This window comes from Merops nubicus, unplaced genomic scaffold (genome assembly GCF_000691845.1).
Source record: "Merops nubicus isolate BGI_N331 unplaced genomic scaffold, ASM69184v1 scaffold5508, whole genome shotgun sequence".
In the NCBI taxonomy this organism is placed as follows: Eukaryota; Metazoa; Chordata; class Aves; order Coraciiformes; family Meropidae; genus Merops; species Merops nubicus.
The window spans coordinates 27,707-40,165 of record NW_008624998.1 but is presented as its reverse complement, the minus strand read 5'-3'; the positions used below and the strand labels follow the sequence as shown (position 1 = coordinate 40,165).

At 39.8% G+C, this 12,459-nt stretch overlaps 1 protein-coding gene across 1 annotated transcript in view; it reads left to right on the top strand.

Annotated features, from left to right (window-relative positions):
* The first annotated feature begins 325 nt into the window (after window positions 1-325).
* WDHD1 (WD repeat and HMG-box DNA binding protein 1) overlaps window positions 326-12,459 on the top strand; it is a 29,991-nt gene continuing 17,857 nt past the window's right edge. Inside the window, exons 1-7 of the mRNA XM_008945518.1 lie at window positions 326-402; window positions 1,913-2,024; window positions 4,581-4,732; window positions 7,348-7,459; window positions 7,998-8,048; window positions 9,434-9,529; window positions 11,810-11,902. Coding sequence (XP_008943766.1) covers window positions 326-402; window positions 1,913-2,024; window positions 4,581-4,732; window positions 7,348-7,459; window positions 7,998-8,048; window positions 9,434-9,529; window positions 11,810-11,902 — 693 coding nt within the window. The remainder of the gene's footprint in view (window positions 403-1,912; window positions 2,025-4,580; window positions 4,733-7,347; window positions 7,460-7,997; window positions 8,049-9,433; window positions 9,530-11,809; window positions 11,903-12,459) is intronic.

The window sequence follows — 12,459 nt, the reverse complement described above, 5'->3', positions numbered from 1 at the left end:
GCGGGTCTGAGGGGAAGGGGTTTCCCTTCCAGGGCCCGCCGGCCTGGCCTAGCCCAGCTCGGCCTGCCCCGGTGCCCGAGGGCCGGCCCCCAGCACCCCCCGTCCCTCCGGCTCCTGGTAATCCGCTTTTTTCCCTTTTTTTCTTTCTTGGTTCGCTTCTCTGCTGGGCGCTTCAGACACCTCCCCGGCTGCAATCCGCTTGGGCCGAATCCCTGGCCCTGTGGGTGACCCAGCAGGCCCGGTCTTGGCTGAGGCTCGTTCCGAAGCTTTTCCTCTTCATTTAGCTTATCTCTTCCCTTTTGGCCTCAAACAGGTGAACACAAAGATGCCTTCTGCACAGAAGCCGATGCGATACGGCCACACCGAGGGCCACACTGATGTCTGCTTTGATGACTCTGGGAGGTAACTGCCGAATTTCTGGAGACCAGGGTGATGTGCAGTCTGTGGAGGGATGGTCTTGGTGTCTTGGTCCTGTCTCGTCCTTTCCCAGGAGTTTCTCTACCAGCCACTGCTGCCTGAGATACTGGGATGAGTTTATGGCCTGACTTCATCTGACAAATCCTTTGGGGTTTGAACATGTTAAAAATTGGCTATATGGCATATTTTGATGCTCTGAGTTTTGAAGGGATTGATTTATAACTTATATGTAAGCATATTTATACATACACATATATATAGTAAGTATGTAGATACATAAACACTCTACTGTATATTTTATAAGAGTGTTTTCATAGAATCTAGGAGAAAACAGTGTAGTGTGGGAGTAAATATGTTCACATATACACTAATAAATTCAAAATATAGTTGAAGCAACCCAACACTGGGCTTGCCATCTTTTCTTGTTATTCTTGTGCTAGTTCTTGAGTGTATAAACATAAACTAAATATTTGCAGTTCCCTTTTTATTGATTAAAAATAAAAGGTAAACCAGAAAACAAGCCCTCTGAAAATGAGCTCAAGGAGTAAGTCTTATATAGAGAGTATGGTTTAGATCCATTTTTTCTTACTCCTTTCTTTAGTTCATTAGCCTTAGTACGAAGACTACTCTTAAGAGTTAGTCTAATAATGATCCCTCAAAACCACAAAACACCTTGTTTGACATTTCAATGCAAGTGTTTAGAAAAGGGTGCAGACATCTCTGCCAAGTACCACTGCTCCACTGCTGGTGGACTTACCACCATCAATGTATTCAATATGATCACAGAGTTATGTTGCTGTCAGAGTACAGACCTTACAGAACTAAGAAGAGCAATGTCACAGCTTTACTGGCTTTGTAATGTTCTACTGCTTAATTAGATTTTTTTTTTTTGACTGCAAACAACTTTAGGAAAAAAGAATGCAAGGCTTGGTTATAGATTCATGATGTCTCTATGTAAAAATCCTGTGCAGACTTTTGTATATTTGCTCTGGGACTTCAGGTTGTTGTTTACTGCATTAAAATAGTGAAAGTTAGCTCCAGCAAACTTGAATTCCATATTAACTCCTGTTTGAGTTTTACAGGCCTGGAACATGTTAAGCTTGTTAAACTTCATTCAAATATGCATTCACACCCTTAGTTTTGCCCTTAACCTTGGAATCAGCTAAGGTATGTTTTCAAAGACTTAAGAAGCAATTTAATGCTCACTTTTCTTAGAGAAATCAATGCTAATTAAATCCTTTGAAAAACTTGCTCTAATGAATTGATAAATAATGTCCAAGGGTCAGTTCAGGTGGGTGCTAGGCCTAGGTAGTTATCAGAGGGATATTTAGACATCATAAAGGTAGGTATTTGCTCTATCCCATAGTATGTATTGTGATTCAGTTTTTACAAAAAACACCCTAACACTTCAGTAGCATTTTCATGTTGGGATTGAAAGTCACAGTGTCTGTCCTTCCCATTCCTGCATGCCAACAAACCTGCTGTCTTTCCACAGCTGCATTGTAACCTGTGGCAGTGATGGAGACGTTAGAATTTGGGAGAACCTGGACGATGATGATCCGAAGTCCATTACTGTGGGAGAAAAGGCCTATTCCTGTGCTCTGAAGGTGTGGTTGTTTGCAGAACTAGGCTCTGAGTTGTGTTGTGCTGGTGTTGGTACATGACTGTACAGGTGCTGGAATGTGAATTCAAGCTCAGGGATGCTGCTCGTGTGGGTAACATTAAACTTGTACTGGGAGAATGTACAGAAAAAGGCAAGAGTAATACTCTCTGTGGCACACTTCAGTCTGATATGTGTTAAAAATATAGATCCCTGTTTCCAGGTTAATATATGGAAAAAATAAATTTGATGCTGTTTAATGAGCAGCTGGTATTTCAATTTGAGCATATGAACATATTCTACCTTTATAAGTGAAAATATTAAAGCAGTATTGAAGACATAGTTTTCTGAAATGCCCAGAAACTTAATGAATTAAATATGCCTGTGGACTTTTTGAATATTTTTAACTAAAGTATTTTATATAATCAAGGCTACATCTGTGTACAATTAATTTTACCCCATAGGGGATTGCAGAGGAATTATTCCTTGTACTAAACTTATGTAATATTTTTGTTTTCCTTCTTTCTTTACATTCTGTTATACTCCTTTCTGACTTTGATCTCCTTTCTGAGAAACGAACCCAGCAGATTAAGCTAATCATTCAGTGAACTTTTCAGACTGTTTCAGTATTTTCTCACAATGTGAGTTGCAAAAAGTTTCCCAGCATGAGATGTGACCATTGAGTATTAGGGAAAAGAGCCAAGAGGTTGTTTTATGTGGATCTGTTTTAAAGTCCAAGGAATTATAATCTATATTAATCAAAAATTACTTTCACAATGTTAGTGCCTGGTAATCCTTTGCAAATGTTTCTTTTATAATTAGTTGACATTTCACTCTCAGATTTGCCATTTTCTATGATACAAATTGATATTTGTATAAAGTAGTTGGTTTTACTTTGCATGTTCAAGTATTTAGTTTGAGAGTTATCACAGTATTTCCTTTATGTGCAATAATTCTGATATTACACTAGTAATAGGAGGTGTAAAATGTTGTCTTTGTGACAACTGTAGAAGGGAGGAATTCCAGAAGTCTACCTTGGTTTTTCAGGTATTGTGTAGTTAACTTTGCAGTGATAAAGGAATTTTAAAAATTGTTTTTCAACTATTTGTGAGTTTGGAGAGGAGTATGAAAGAGGAAACAAATGAGAATTAACATATATGTAATAATAATTTGAAACTTTATTCAGTACTACTGCCTTAAGTGAAACCTCTTTCTTATATTCCTTTTAATATGTATTAATATAATTTACTTCTTCATGTATCTATACCTCAATACTCATATAATCTATTTTATCACTATTTTTTGGGGTATTTTGCTGCTGATTTTCATTGCATTACTTATCTTTTCACAAACCACATGAGGTGAGTTGAATGAGTTCTCTTAGCAAATCAGTGGCAGAGACAGAAATTGCTGAACCTATTAATGCATAGAGGAGGGAAATGCTAATTTGAAGTTCTGACACCAGTAGGAAAAATCCTGTGCTCTTAAGTGAATTGTGAAGTGCTTTTAGTTTTGAGGTTTTTTTTTATCTTTAACCAGTGAGATTTAGAACACTCTCTGAGACTTCTTATTTCAAAAATTATTCCTCATTATTGACAATGTCATGAGGAGCTGAACAGAGATGTTGATATAATCTAGGTAATAAATCTCATCTCTTATTTAGTTTCGTTAGGTACTGGCTTCTGCTTTACCTTCAGCATTTTTGCTTTAACTTCAGGGAATTTAAAAAAAAAGGCAACACCCCCCTCCCCCCCAGCCCAAACGTGACCAAAAAAAAACCTTCAATGAAATAAGACATTTATTTATTTAAACAAAACCTGAGACATAGTATCATCACTTGAATAAGAGATCTTACTTTTTGAAGAGTAGGATAATTATTTCTTTTGTTTTGCTCTTCTTTTTAATCTGGACTCATTTTTAATAAACATCTGCCTTCTGTTTTCTGAAAAGAACTAAGCTTTAAGAGTTCATCAGCTTCTCATCTTTCCCTGGTGGCATTTAACTGAGAAGCTCAGTCCAAGAGTGCCCTCTCCTGATGCTGCAGTGTACTAAACTAAAAAGCAGGCAAGATTCTTCCTGTCCTGCAAGCTCTCTTGCCTATATGGAGGGAGGAAGTTTTCCATCTAAAATAGTTCCCTTTGAAATCCATTAGTGGCTTTGAGTCACTGAAGTTACTAACTTAATAAAATAAAGGTACAAGTTGTGAAGATCTTGATGCAGTAAATTGCCATAGAGTTGGCATGATGGATTTTAAGTCTGCTGAAGCAACTGGAGTTTCAGTATTAAATCTAGCAGTCTGTTCCTACAGTAAAAGAATAAATTTCCTAGTTTTTAATAGTTTGGCTAAAGTGATGAAGTATTAAAATCACTGTGTTTGTCTGTAGTTTGGGGGGAAAGAAATAAAAGTGAAAGAATATTTCCCCTACTGCTCATACTGTCAGAGCTCTTTGGGAACTGCTAAAGTAAATCTGCTTAAATATTAGGCACACCAGAGTAATTTTTTTGGCTCTGTGGGCATGAATGTGTTTTAGCTAACAAATTTTATGATGCATTTTGTTTATAGAACGGAAGACTGATCACAGCAGTGTCAAACAATACAGTGCAGATACATACATTTCCTGAAGGAGCTCCAGATGGCATCCTGACTCGTTTCACCATGAATGCAAACCACGTCATCTTTAACAGGGATGGGACCAAAGTTGCTGCTGGATCTAGGTAATCTCTGTGTGACAGGGAAAATGCTTTGCTGGTGTTCAAAATTTTGGTGTTCAAAATCTGGGCACTTTCTCGCGTGCTGATGGTTTTTTTTACCAGTGAGAACATTTATCCACATACTTCTGCGGGTTTTAGAGTGTTGCAAAATGCCTTCCGGGGTGGAGGGGAAGAAAGAAATGAAAAGGACTTTAGCAAACAATGCTCTGAGAGATACTTGATCCACCAAATAATTTTCAGTGGAAATCTGGTGTTGTGAAATAATTCCTTTTCTTTAGGAGGCTTGAGTGCTTTCAGCTTTCAGTCCTAGAACACGTAGGCGGTCCCCCATGTGGATCTCATTGCAGCATGAAGGGTTTTGTTAAAGGTGGTGTCCTGACTGTTCAGGATCATGGTGCTGCAGATGTGTATACATGTGAAAAAGTTAGATGGGTTCTAATTTGTGGGAGAGCCTGGAGTCATTCTCTGGCATAAATATGATCACTGTTCTGCCAAATGGTGACAGATGAGGGTTCCAAGACTTGCCTGAGGGGAATTAAATGGGTAGTTTAGTTCATTTCTTAGGGCAGCATGTTTGCTTTTACATAATAGACACTGTTCTGTTGTCCTGGTTTCAACTGGGATAGAGTTAATGCCTGGAGGAAAAGCACCTGGGGGGAGTTGGTTGAAGCTGGCTGAATATGAGCCAGCATGTGCCCAGGTGGCCAAGAAGGCCACCATCATCCTGGTTTGGATCAGTACCAGTGTGGCCAGCAGGACTAGGGCAGAGATCATTCCCCTGTACTCAGCACTGGTGAGGCCACACCTTGAATGCTGGGGTCAGTTTTGAGTCAGGTTGAGGTTGGACCTGAGGAACAATTTCTTCCCCTGGAGGGTTGCCCAGGGCTGTCCCAGGCTGCCCAGGGCAGTGGTGGAGTCCCCATCCCTGGAGGGATTGAAAAGCCATGGAGATGTGGTGCTGAGGGACATGGTTTAATGATGGACTTGGCACTGCTGGGTTAATGTCTGGGCTCAATGATCTTAGAGATCTTTTCCAACCAAAATGATTCTATGATTCCTATTTTCTTCCTAGTAGCTGGTGTATCTGGTCTTTCAACAGAGATGGCAAAATAGCAAGCAGACAAATTTTTATTTTATTTTTTTTAGAAAAAATTATTTCATGTTCAGGTGATTCTAAATAGGGTTTGGTGAACTCCTAGGGCAGCTGTAGCTAACTCGGGCTGTTTGCTTGCCACTCCACTGGAATTTGTCCTTCACAGTAGCAATTGCAGAGCGTTGCATCTGTTGCCCAGCTCCTCTGTGAACTGAACTAGAAAGCAATTTGGGTGAACATGCTGGACTGTGAATTCTGGCAGCTGTGGGGCAGACACACTAGCTCCACCAGAACTGGGAGGCTGGATAGCTGTGGGCAGTAACCAGTCTAATCTCAAAATCTGACAGGGATCTTGAGTTTGGGCCCTTTGCCAGTGCTTGTTTCTGAGGGAGCAGCTCTGCCCCAGAACCTGACTTTGATTAGAGAGATTAGGCAGACAGCAAACTCTTTTCTGTTTCTAAAACTTTTACAAAGCCCCAGTGCTTCTGCAGCCTGGCTGGGGCTCTGCTGTTAGGAAAAAGAGCTCCTAGGACTGTGAGGCCACCCCTGGATGAGGTCTTCTGTAATATGCTGAAGGAAGGCTGACAGCCACAGCATGAAGGAACACACCTAAGAGAATTGCTTTTCGTTGTCCCAGATGTCTCCATTTTTCACAAGAAGTCATCAAACTTCAGGTTTATACGTTTAACATCCAACTGGCTGCTGAAGCTCACGTGAACTGTTTGAAAAATAGTTGTGTGGCTTCTTAAATAAACAAAAAACATTCTTTTGCCTGTTTTGTTTTGTTTTGTTTTTTTAAAAGTTGTCCTGCATTGAGTGCTAAGGTTCTAGTTGTCTTGCAATATAGCTTAGAGCCTTCTTTTTATGACTTTGGTTAGCTGAGCTTGTGTTTCTGAATATAGTTAAAGTAATGGTCAACCCTGTAGAATTTAGTCCTAAAATTGAATTTGCCTCTAAGGGTGTTGGAGTGGAGTGTGAGAGGGAGTGGACCTGAAAGATTATCACAGGAGCTCTTTGGCTTAGAAGTCAACACTGATATTTTGAGTTAAACAGCAGTAATGTCTAATTTTGGAGGATGGAATAAAGTTGTAAATAAATCAGTTTATGTAGCTGACACACCAAATAGTCTTAAAAATCCTGTTAAAAGCATCACAAAATAAGCTACTTGCTCTGTCTTTTTAAAAACCACATGCCCAAATAGTTACAGTAATGAATGTTGGTCCCATTCAACAGATCATTCTTGTGAAGGCAGGTCTGTGATCTGTGTGTACATAATACCCTCCTCACACAGCAACCATATTTTACCAACTATGACACAAACAAATATTTTCTGATAAAAACAGAAAATATTGCTCCTAGTGTAGTGAGCCTCAAGATTTGCATTTTCTCTTAGATCACACAGTGTTGAGAGCAATAATTTCTCCAAAAGATAGTAACTACCCAGCTTCTATTGCCATAAATAGGTAGTTTGTCATGGTTAATACCAATGTTAATACCTTGATGTCTGTGCTGTTGTAATCTGCAGTGACTTTATGATCAAAGTTGTGGAGGTGGCTGATAGCAGCAAGCAGAAAACGTTCCGAGGACACGATGCTCCTGTTTTAAGCCTGTCTTTTGACCCCAGGGATGTATACCTGGTAAAAACACTCTATTTTCCACTTTGAATCTGATTTTCCTTGGGAAAGAAAATAAATATATACTTTGTACCAAAAACAAACAAACAAACACCCCAGTGACTGGGCTTGTGAGTACTTCATTTCAACTGACTTACTGATGGAGTGTGTCACAAATTGTTGACTCCCAGGAGAACTCAGTCTTTGCTGTATTCAATTACTGTCTGTGTTCTTCTGGAATCTAAAGCTGATCAGATTTTAGAGGGGAAAAGCTGGCTCACTAAAGAAATTCACTATTAATTTTGAGCCTCTTTTGTGAATAAGCAGCTCACAAAGTATGAGGGTTTGTAATTACAGTAGCTTGGAGTAGAGTTCAATTATCAAGATGACAGTATTAGAAAGCTTTAAGTCTTAAAATGGTTTAAGCAGGGAGGCTTTCTTTTTAAAACTGGCTAGGTATTATATATCTGTAGCATTGGTTGAAGGGATTTTTCTCAATTTCTTAGCATTAAATTCACTATGTCTTTAATTATTAATTTGTTTACAAAAATCTCTTGCACAGGCTTCGGCGAGCTGTGATGGTTCTGTCAGAGTATGGAAAATGGCAGATCAGGTAAAAGGCTGCCTTTCAAAGTGTTTCACCAGAAATCCAGGATTTCACAGGCAGTGAGAAGAGCTGGACTGAAGTAACCCTGCTGGAATAGGGTTTTCTTTTGGGGGAAGAAATCTAACTGCACTTTACAGAACACTTTTACTACTTCTGGGAGAAATTCCAAAGCTCAGCTATGAAATGTTCCCTGGATAAATGTGGACTGTTCTTCCTGTCTGTGGAATCCCTGATTTCTTCTCTTTGTCTCTCTTCATTGGCCAATGTTGGGGATTTTGTCGTCAGCATGTTCAGAATTAGTGCTTCTGTGTAAAGATACCAATCAACATCAGATTCCTTATTTCAGAATTTCAGTTAATTGTTTTCAGGGTTACAGAAGGATTTTTATTCTAATAACTATCTATCTAGGTATATTTTGCTTTTATTTTTACTAAGCTTCTTATGAAATATTGAATAATTTTCAGGATTGTAGCCTGGTGAAAGCAGAATAATGCTCTGAAAAGCTACATACAGTTTCTCAGAAGGACATAAATGACAGTTTGAAAAACATAATTTATTAGCAATACAGTCTCTGTGCTCAACTAGGCAATACTTGGTTGAAATAGTTCAGGTCCTGTATGAAATCAGATTTAGTCAGAGAACCAGGTTTAGTCTCTTCTCTTGGAACCCTAAGGAACTTGAAAAGAGGGTTCCAGGTGAACACTCTAAGAAGGCAATTCCGCACGTATATGTGAGATTATTTTTGCCAAATGCCATTGGCTGAAACAAGAATCCATGTGGAACAATCCTGTCAGTACAGCTGAAAATGTAGCCCTGCACTTGTGCGTTGCTGCTTTCTTAAAACAAAAGCATCCTTCTAGTGTGAAATCTCATGTTCCAGGCTGACAGTGGGTGCCTTTTGGGGCAATTCCACTGACAGTGTCCTGGGATTGGCAGTGTGATGGATGTATCTGTGCTGTAATTTGATCATACAGCCATTCATTCTTTATCCTACCGTGGCCAAATTCAGGCTGATTTGTGTCACTTTGCTGCAGCTGATTTGCTTTTGACAAATGCATTTTGGCCAGATTTCTCTATAACTAAAAAATATTTGAGCTCATTTGTTCTGTACCTGATTAAAAACACTTGTTCTGTGATCCAGTTCTGCTACAAGCAGTTATATTGTCATTAAAATAGTTTCAGGTCTATATTGGCAAGGTATTTTTTTCAATTTTTTTTTTTCTAAGGCAGTATATACCATTGTATTTGGATGAAATTGTTCCAGTTCCAAAAGTGCTATATCTTTTTTTCCTTTTAGCTTGTTTTCCCCACACTTCTCCTTTAAGAATCTGTACTGTACCCTAGATTTTCACAGAGCTGGAAAACTCATTTTTTTAACATTTTGTTTTCAGACATGCACGACAACCTGGCCACTGCTGCAGAACTGCAATGATGTGATAAATGCCAAATCAATATGCAGGCTTGGCTGGCAGCCTGGCAGTGGCAAGGTGAGTGATGGTGGTTTAGCCACATCTTAATCCTTCTTTTCTCTTTGAGAGTCTGACAGTAGAATTCAATCTGAGCAAGCCCAAACTGCAGCTCCTTGGACTAAGGAAGGTATTTGGGGTGAAGTTCACTTTTAGGAAATAAACTAAAATAAAATAAAACCCTGGAAATGGTTGCTTATTGAAGCTCCAGACTGTGGTTGGTAGTAGTCCAGCTATCAGCCCAAAACAAGGTTAAACAGTCGTGTTGGGCTGATGAAGAGGGAACACTGTAGATGAGGGAAATAAACTCCTTCAAATAGAGCATCAAAGGAGTTCAGTCTTTCTCTGCTTTCAGTAAATTTTACCCTATCAGTAATCTTCCTCTGTAAATATTTCCTGCCTAAGTTGTTCCCTTGTCACCTGAAGAATTAAGCTGATACAGTTGTGACTGATGATGATGATGGTATGTAGAACCACAGAGCTGTTTAGGTTGGGGGAAACCTTTATGATCACTGAGTCCAACCGTTCACCAGGCACTGCCAAGTCCACTACTCACCATGTCCCTCAGCACCACATCTCCACAGCTTTTCAATCCCTCCAGGGATGGGGACTCCACCACTGCCCTGGGCAGCCTGGGCCAGGACTTGTCAACCCTTTTGGGGAGTGAATTTTTTCCTCACATCTAACTTAAACCTCCCCTGATACAAAACACTGCAGGTCTCGTGCATTGTGTATGTGCTGCTGCAGTAGGACTATGTATGGATCATTAACCAGAAATCATAGAGGTCATAGTCACAGAATCACTATGATTGGAAAGGACCTCTAGGAACATCAAGTCCACCCTTGATGGATTGATGTCTCTGTGACATGTGATCTACAGTATCTCTGCAGCATCTGATAATCATTGAGTGGTTTGAGTTGGAAGGGACCTTAAAGATCATCTAGTTCAACCTCCCACTACAGTGTAACATGGAGAGGAGGGAGGAGCAGGGGAACACGAAGCTGTATGAGGTGAAACACACCCTGCCATGCTTCAAGTGAGGGATGGGGAATGGAGCAAAATTTGGTTCTTTGGAAAAATCATTTTATGCCTTCTCTTCCTGCCTGTGATGATAGTGTGGAAGGATGTATCCATCCTTTATTGACATTCCAGTATACTGGATCTATACTGCTCTTTTCCCAAGTAACTAGCTCTAGGATGAGAGGAAATGAGCTGAAGTTGCACCAGGGGAGGTTTCAGTTGGATATTAGGAAGAATTTCTTTGCTGAAAGTGTGGTGAGGCAGTGGAACAGACTTGCCAGGGAGGTGGTGGAGTCACCATCCCTGAAGGGGGTTCAAAAAACACCTGGACATGGTTTAGTGTTCATGGTATTGTTGGGTTGACAGTTGGACTTGATGATCTTAGTTGTCTGTTCCTACCTTAATGATTCTATCATTCTATAAAGAGTATTTCCCAGTGTTTTCTCACAGTTCTTACCTGAATAATCTTGTTTACCCAACTTAACCTTTGTGCTTATCTACCTGTGTCCACTCTTCAAAATACCTGACTGCTATGATAGTGTTATAACGTCTACTACACTCTGCTTGATCTTGGCCAAAAGGCTAAGAGCGATGGAAGAGAGAATGTCACCTGCAGTACAAATTGTTTTGATATCCATATTGCATAAAACCAAATGCTTTCAATTTTTAGGCTAATTCTTCACACACAAGCATTTGGAATTTTGGAATGGAAGAAGTTGTCTTGCTTCTTTCACAAAGTAAATTGTCAGAAGTCTTTCAAAACATCAAATCCTAAAAAAAAACAAAGAGGCAGTAACATTCATGTAATTTTGTGAAAGATGAAATGAGATAGTTCAGGAGCCAGCTATTCAAGCAAGATTTATTGAGAAGTTGTAACCTAGTCTAAAAGAGGTTTGGGGAGGGAGAGAAAAAGAGAACAGAAGCCTTTAGCTCAGAGCATTGACAACTGTTTCACTGAGTGTGTTAGCTGCTTCATAAATAAGAACTTCTAATCATATGGTGCAGCTGTCACTATCTTCAGTTTTCTGCCAGAAAGAAATGAAGATTAAAACAAAACCAGGCATGCTTTGCTATGGTGCATGTGGAAAGCATTAAAGAACTTTGTAATTCAAGTTACTTCATCTTTCTTCTTTCAATTAGCATTGCCGGGATGCTGGAGAACCATTAAGTACTGAGGCAGTCACACTGTAATCCTGAATGAAGGAGCTGTGCTGTTTGAATGTCCTGTTTGAAAGGCAACTTTTCTCTAAATTATTTGATTCTTTTTTTCCTTTGAACAGTTTCTGGCAGTTCCTGTAGATAAAGTTGTTAAACTATACAGAAGAGAAACCTGGGATAGTCAATGCAGTCTATCAGACACATTCATCACACAGGTAGGTACATAAACCAGGTACTTGCTAAATCTTCCATAATTTAAGTGTTATTCTGCTAGAAAATACCTTCTGGACCATATCTTTTTTTGATTTGATATTTTTTATCCCCTCTTGGTAACGTATGCTCACATTTTCTATTTAATTTCTGATCCCCTTACTTTTTGTTGTGACACTCATCTAGTATCTCTTGCCTTGTTTTCCAACATTTTTTATGTGGTTCTGGTTCCCCTCTTTCATTTTTAGTCACCCACTAGATCTTCAAGGTCAACTGGTGAGTCACCAGCTGAGGCTGAAGAATATCTGTTTTCACAAATTGCTCTAAGCTTTTTAGAGAAAATTTCATAGAAACCCAGCGTGGTGGGGCTGGGAGGGACCTCTGGAGATCATCTCATCCAGTCCCCCTGTGTCCCTTCTCCAGCAGGTCACCCACAGCAAGGTGCCCAGGATGGCATCCAGGCAGGTTTGGACTCCTTCCAGAGAAGGAGACTCCACAACCTCTCTGGGCAGCCTGGGCCGGGCTCTGCCACCCTCACACCAAAGAATTTTGTCCTCCTGGT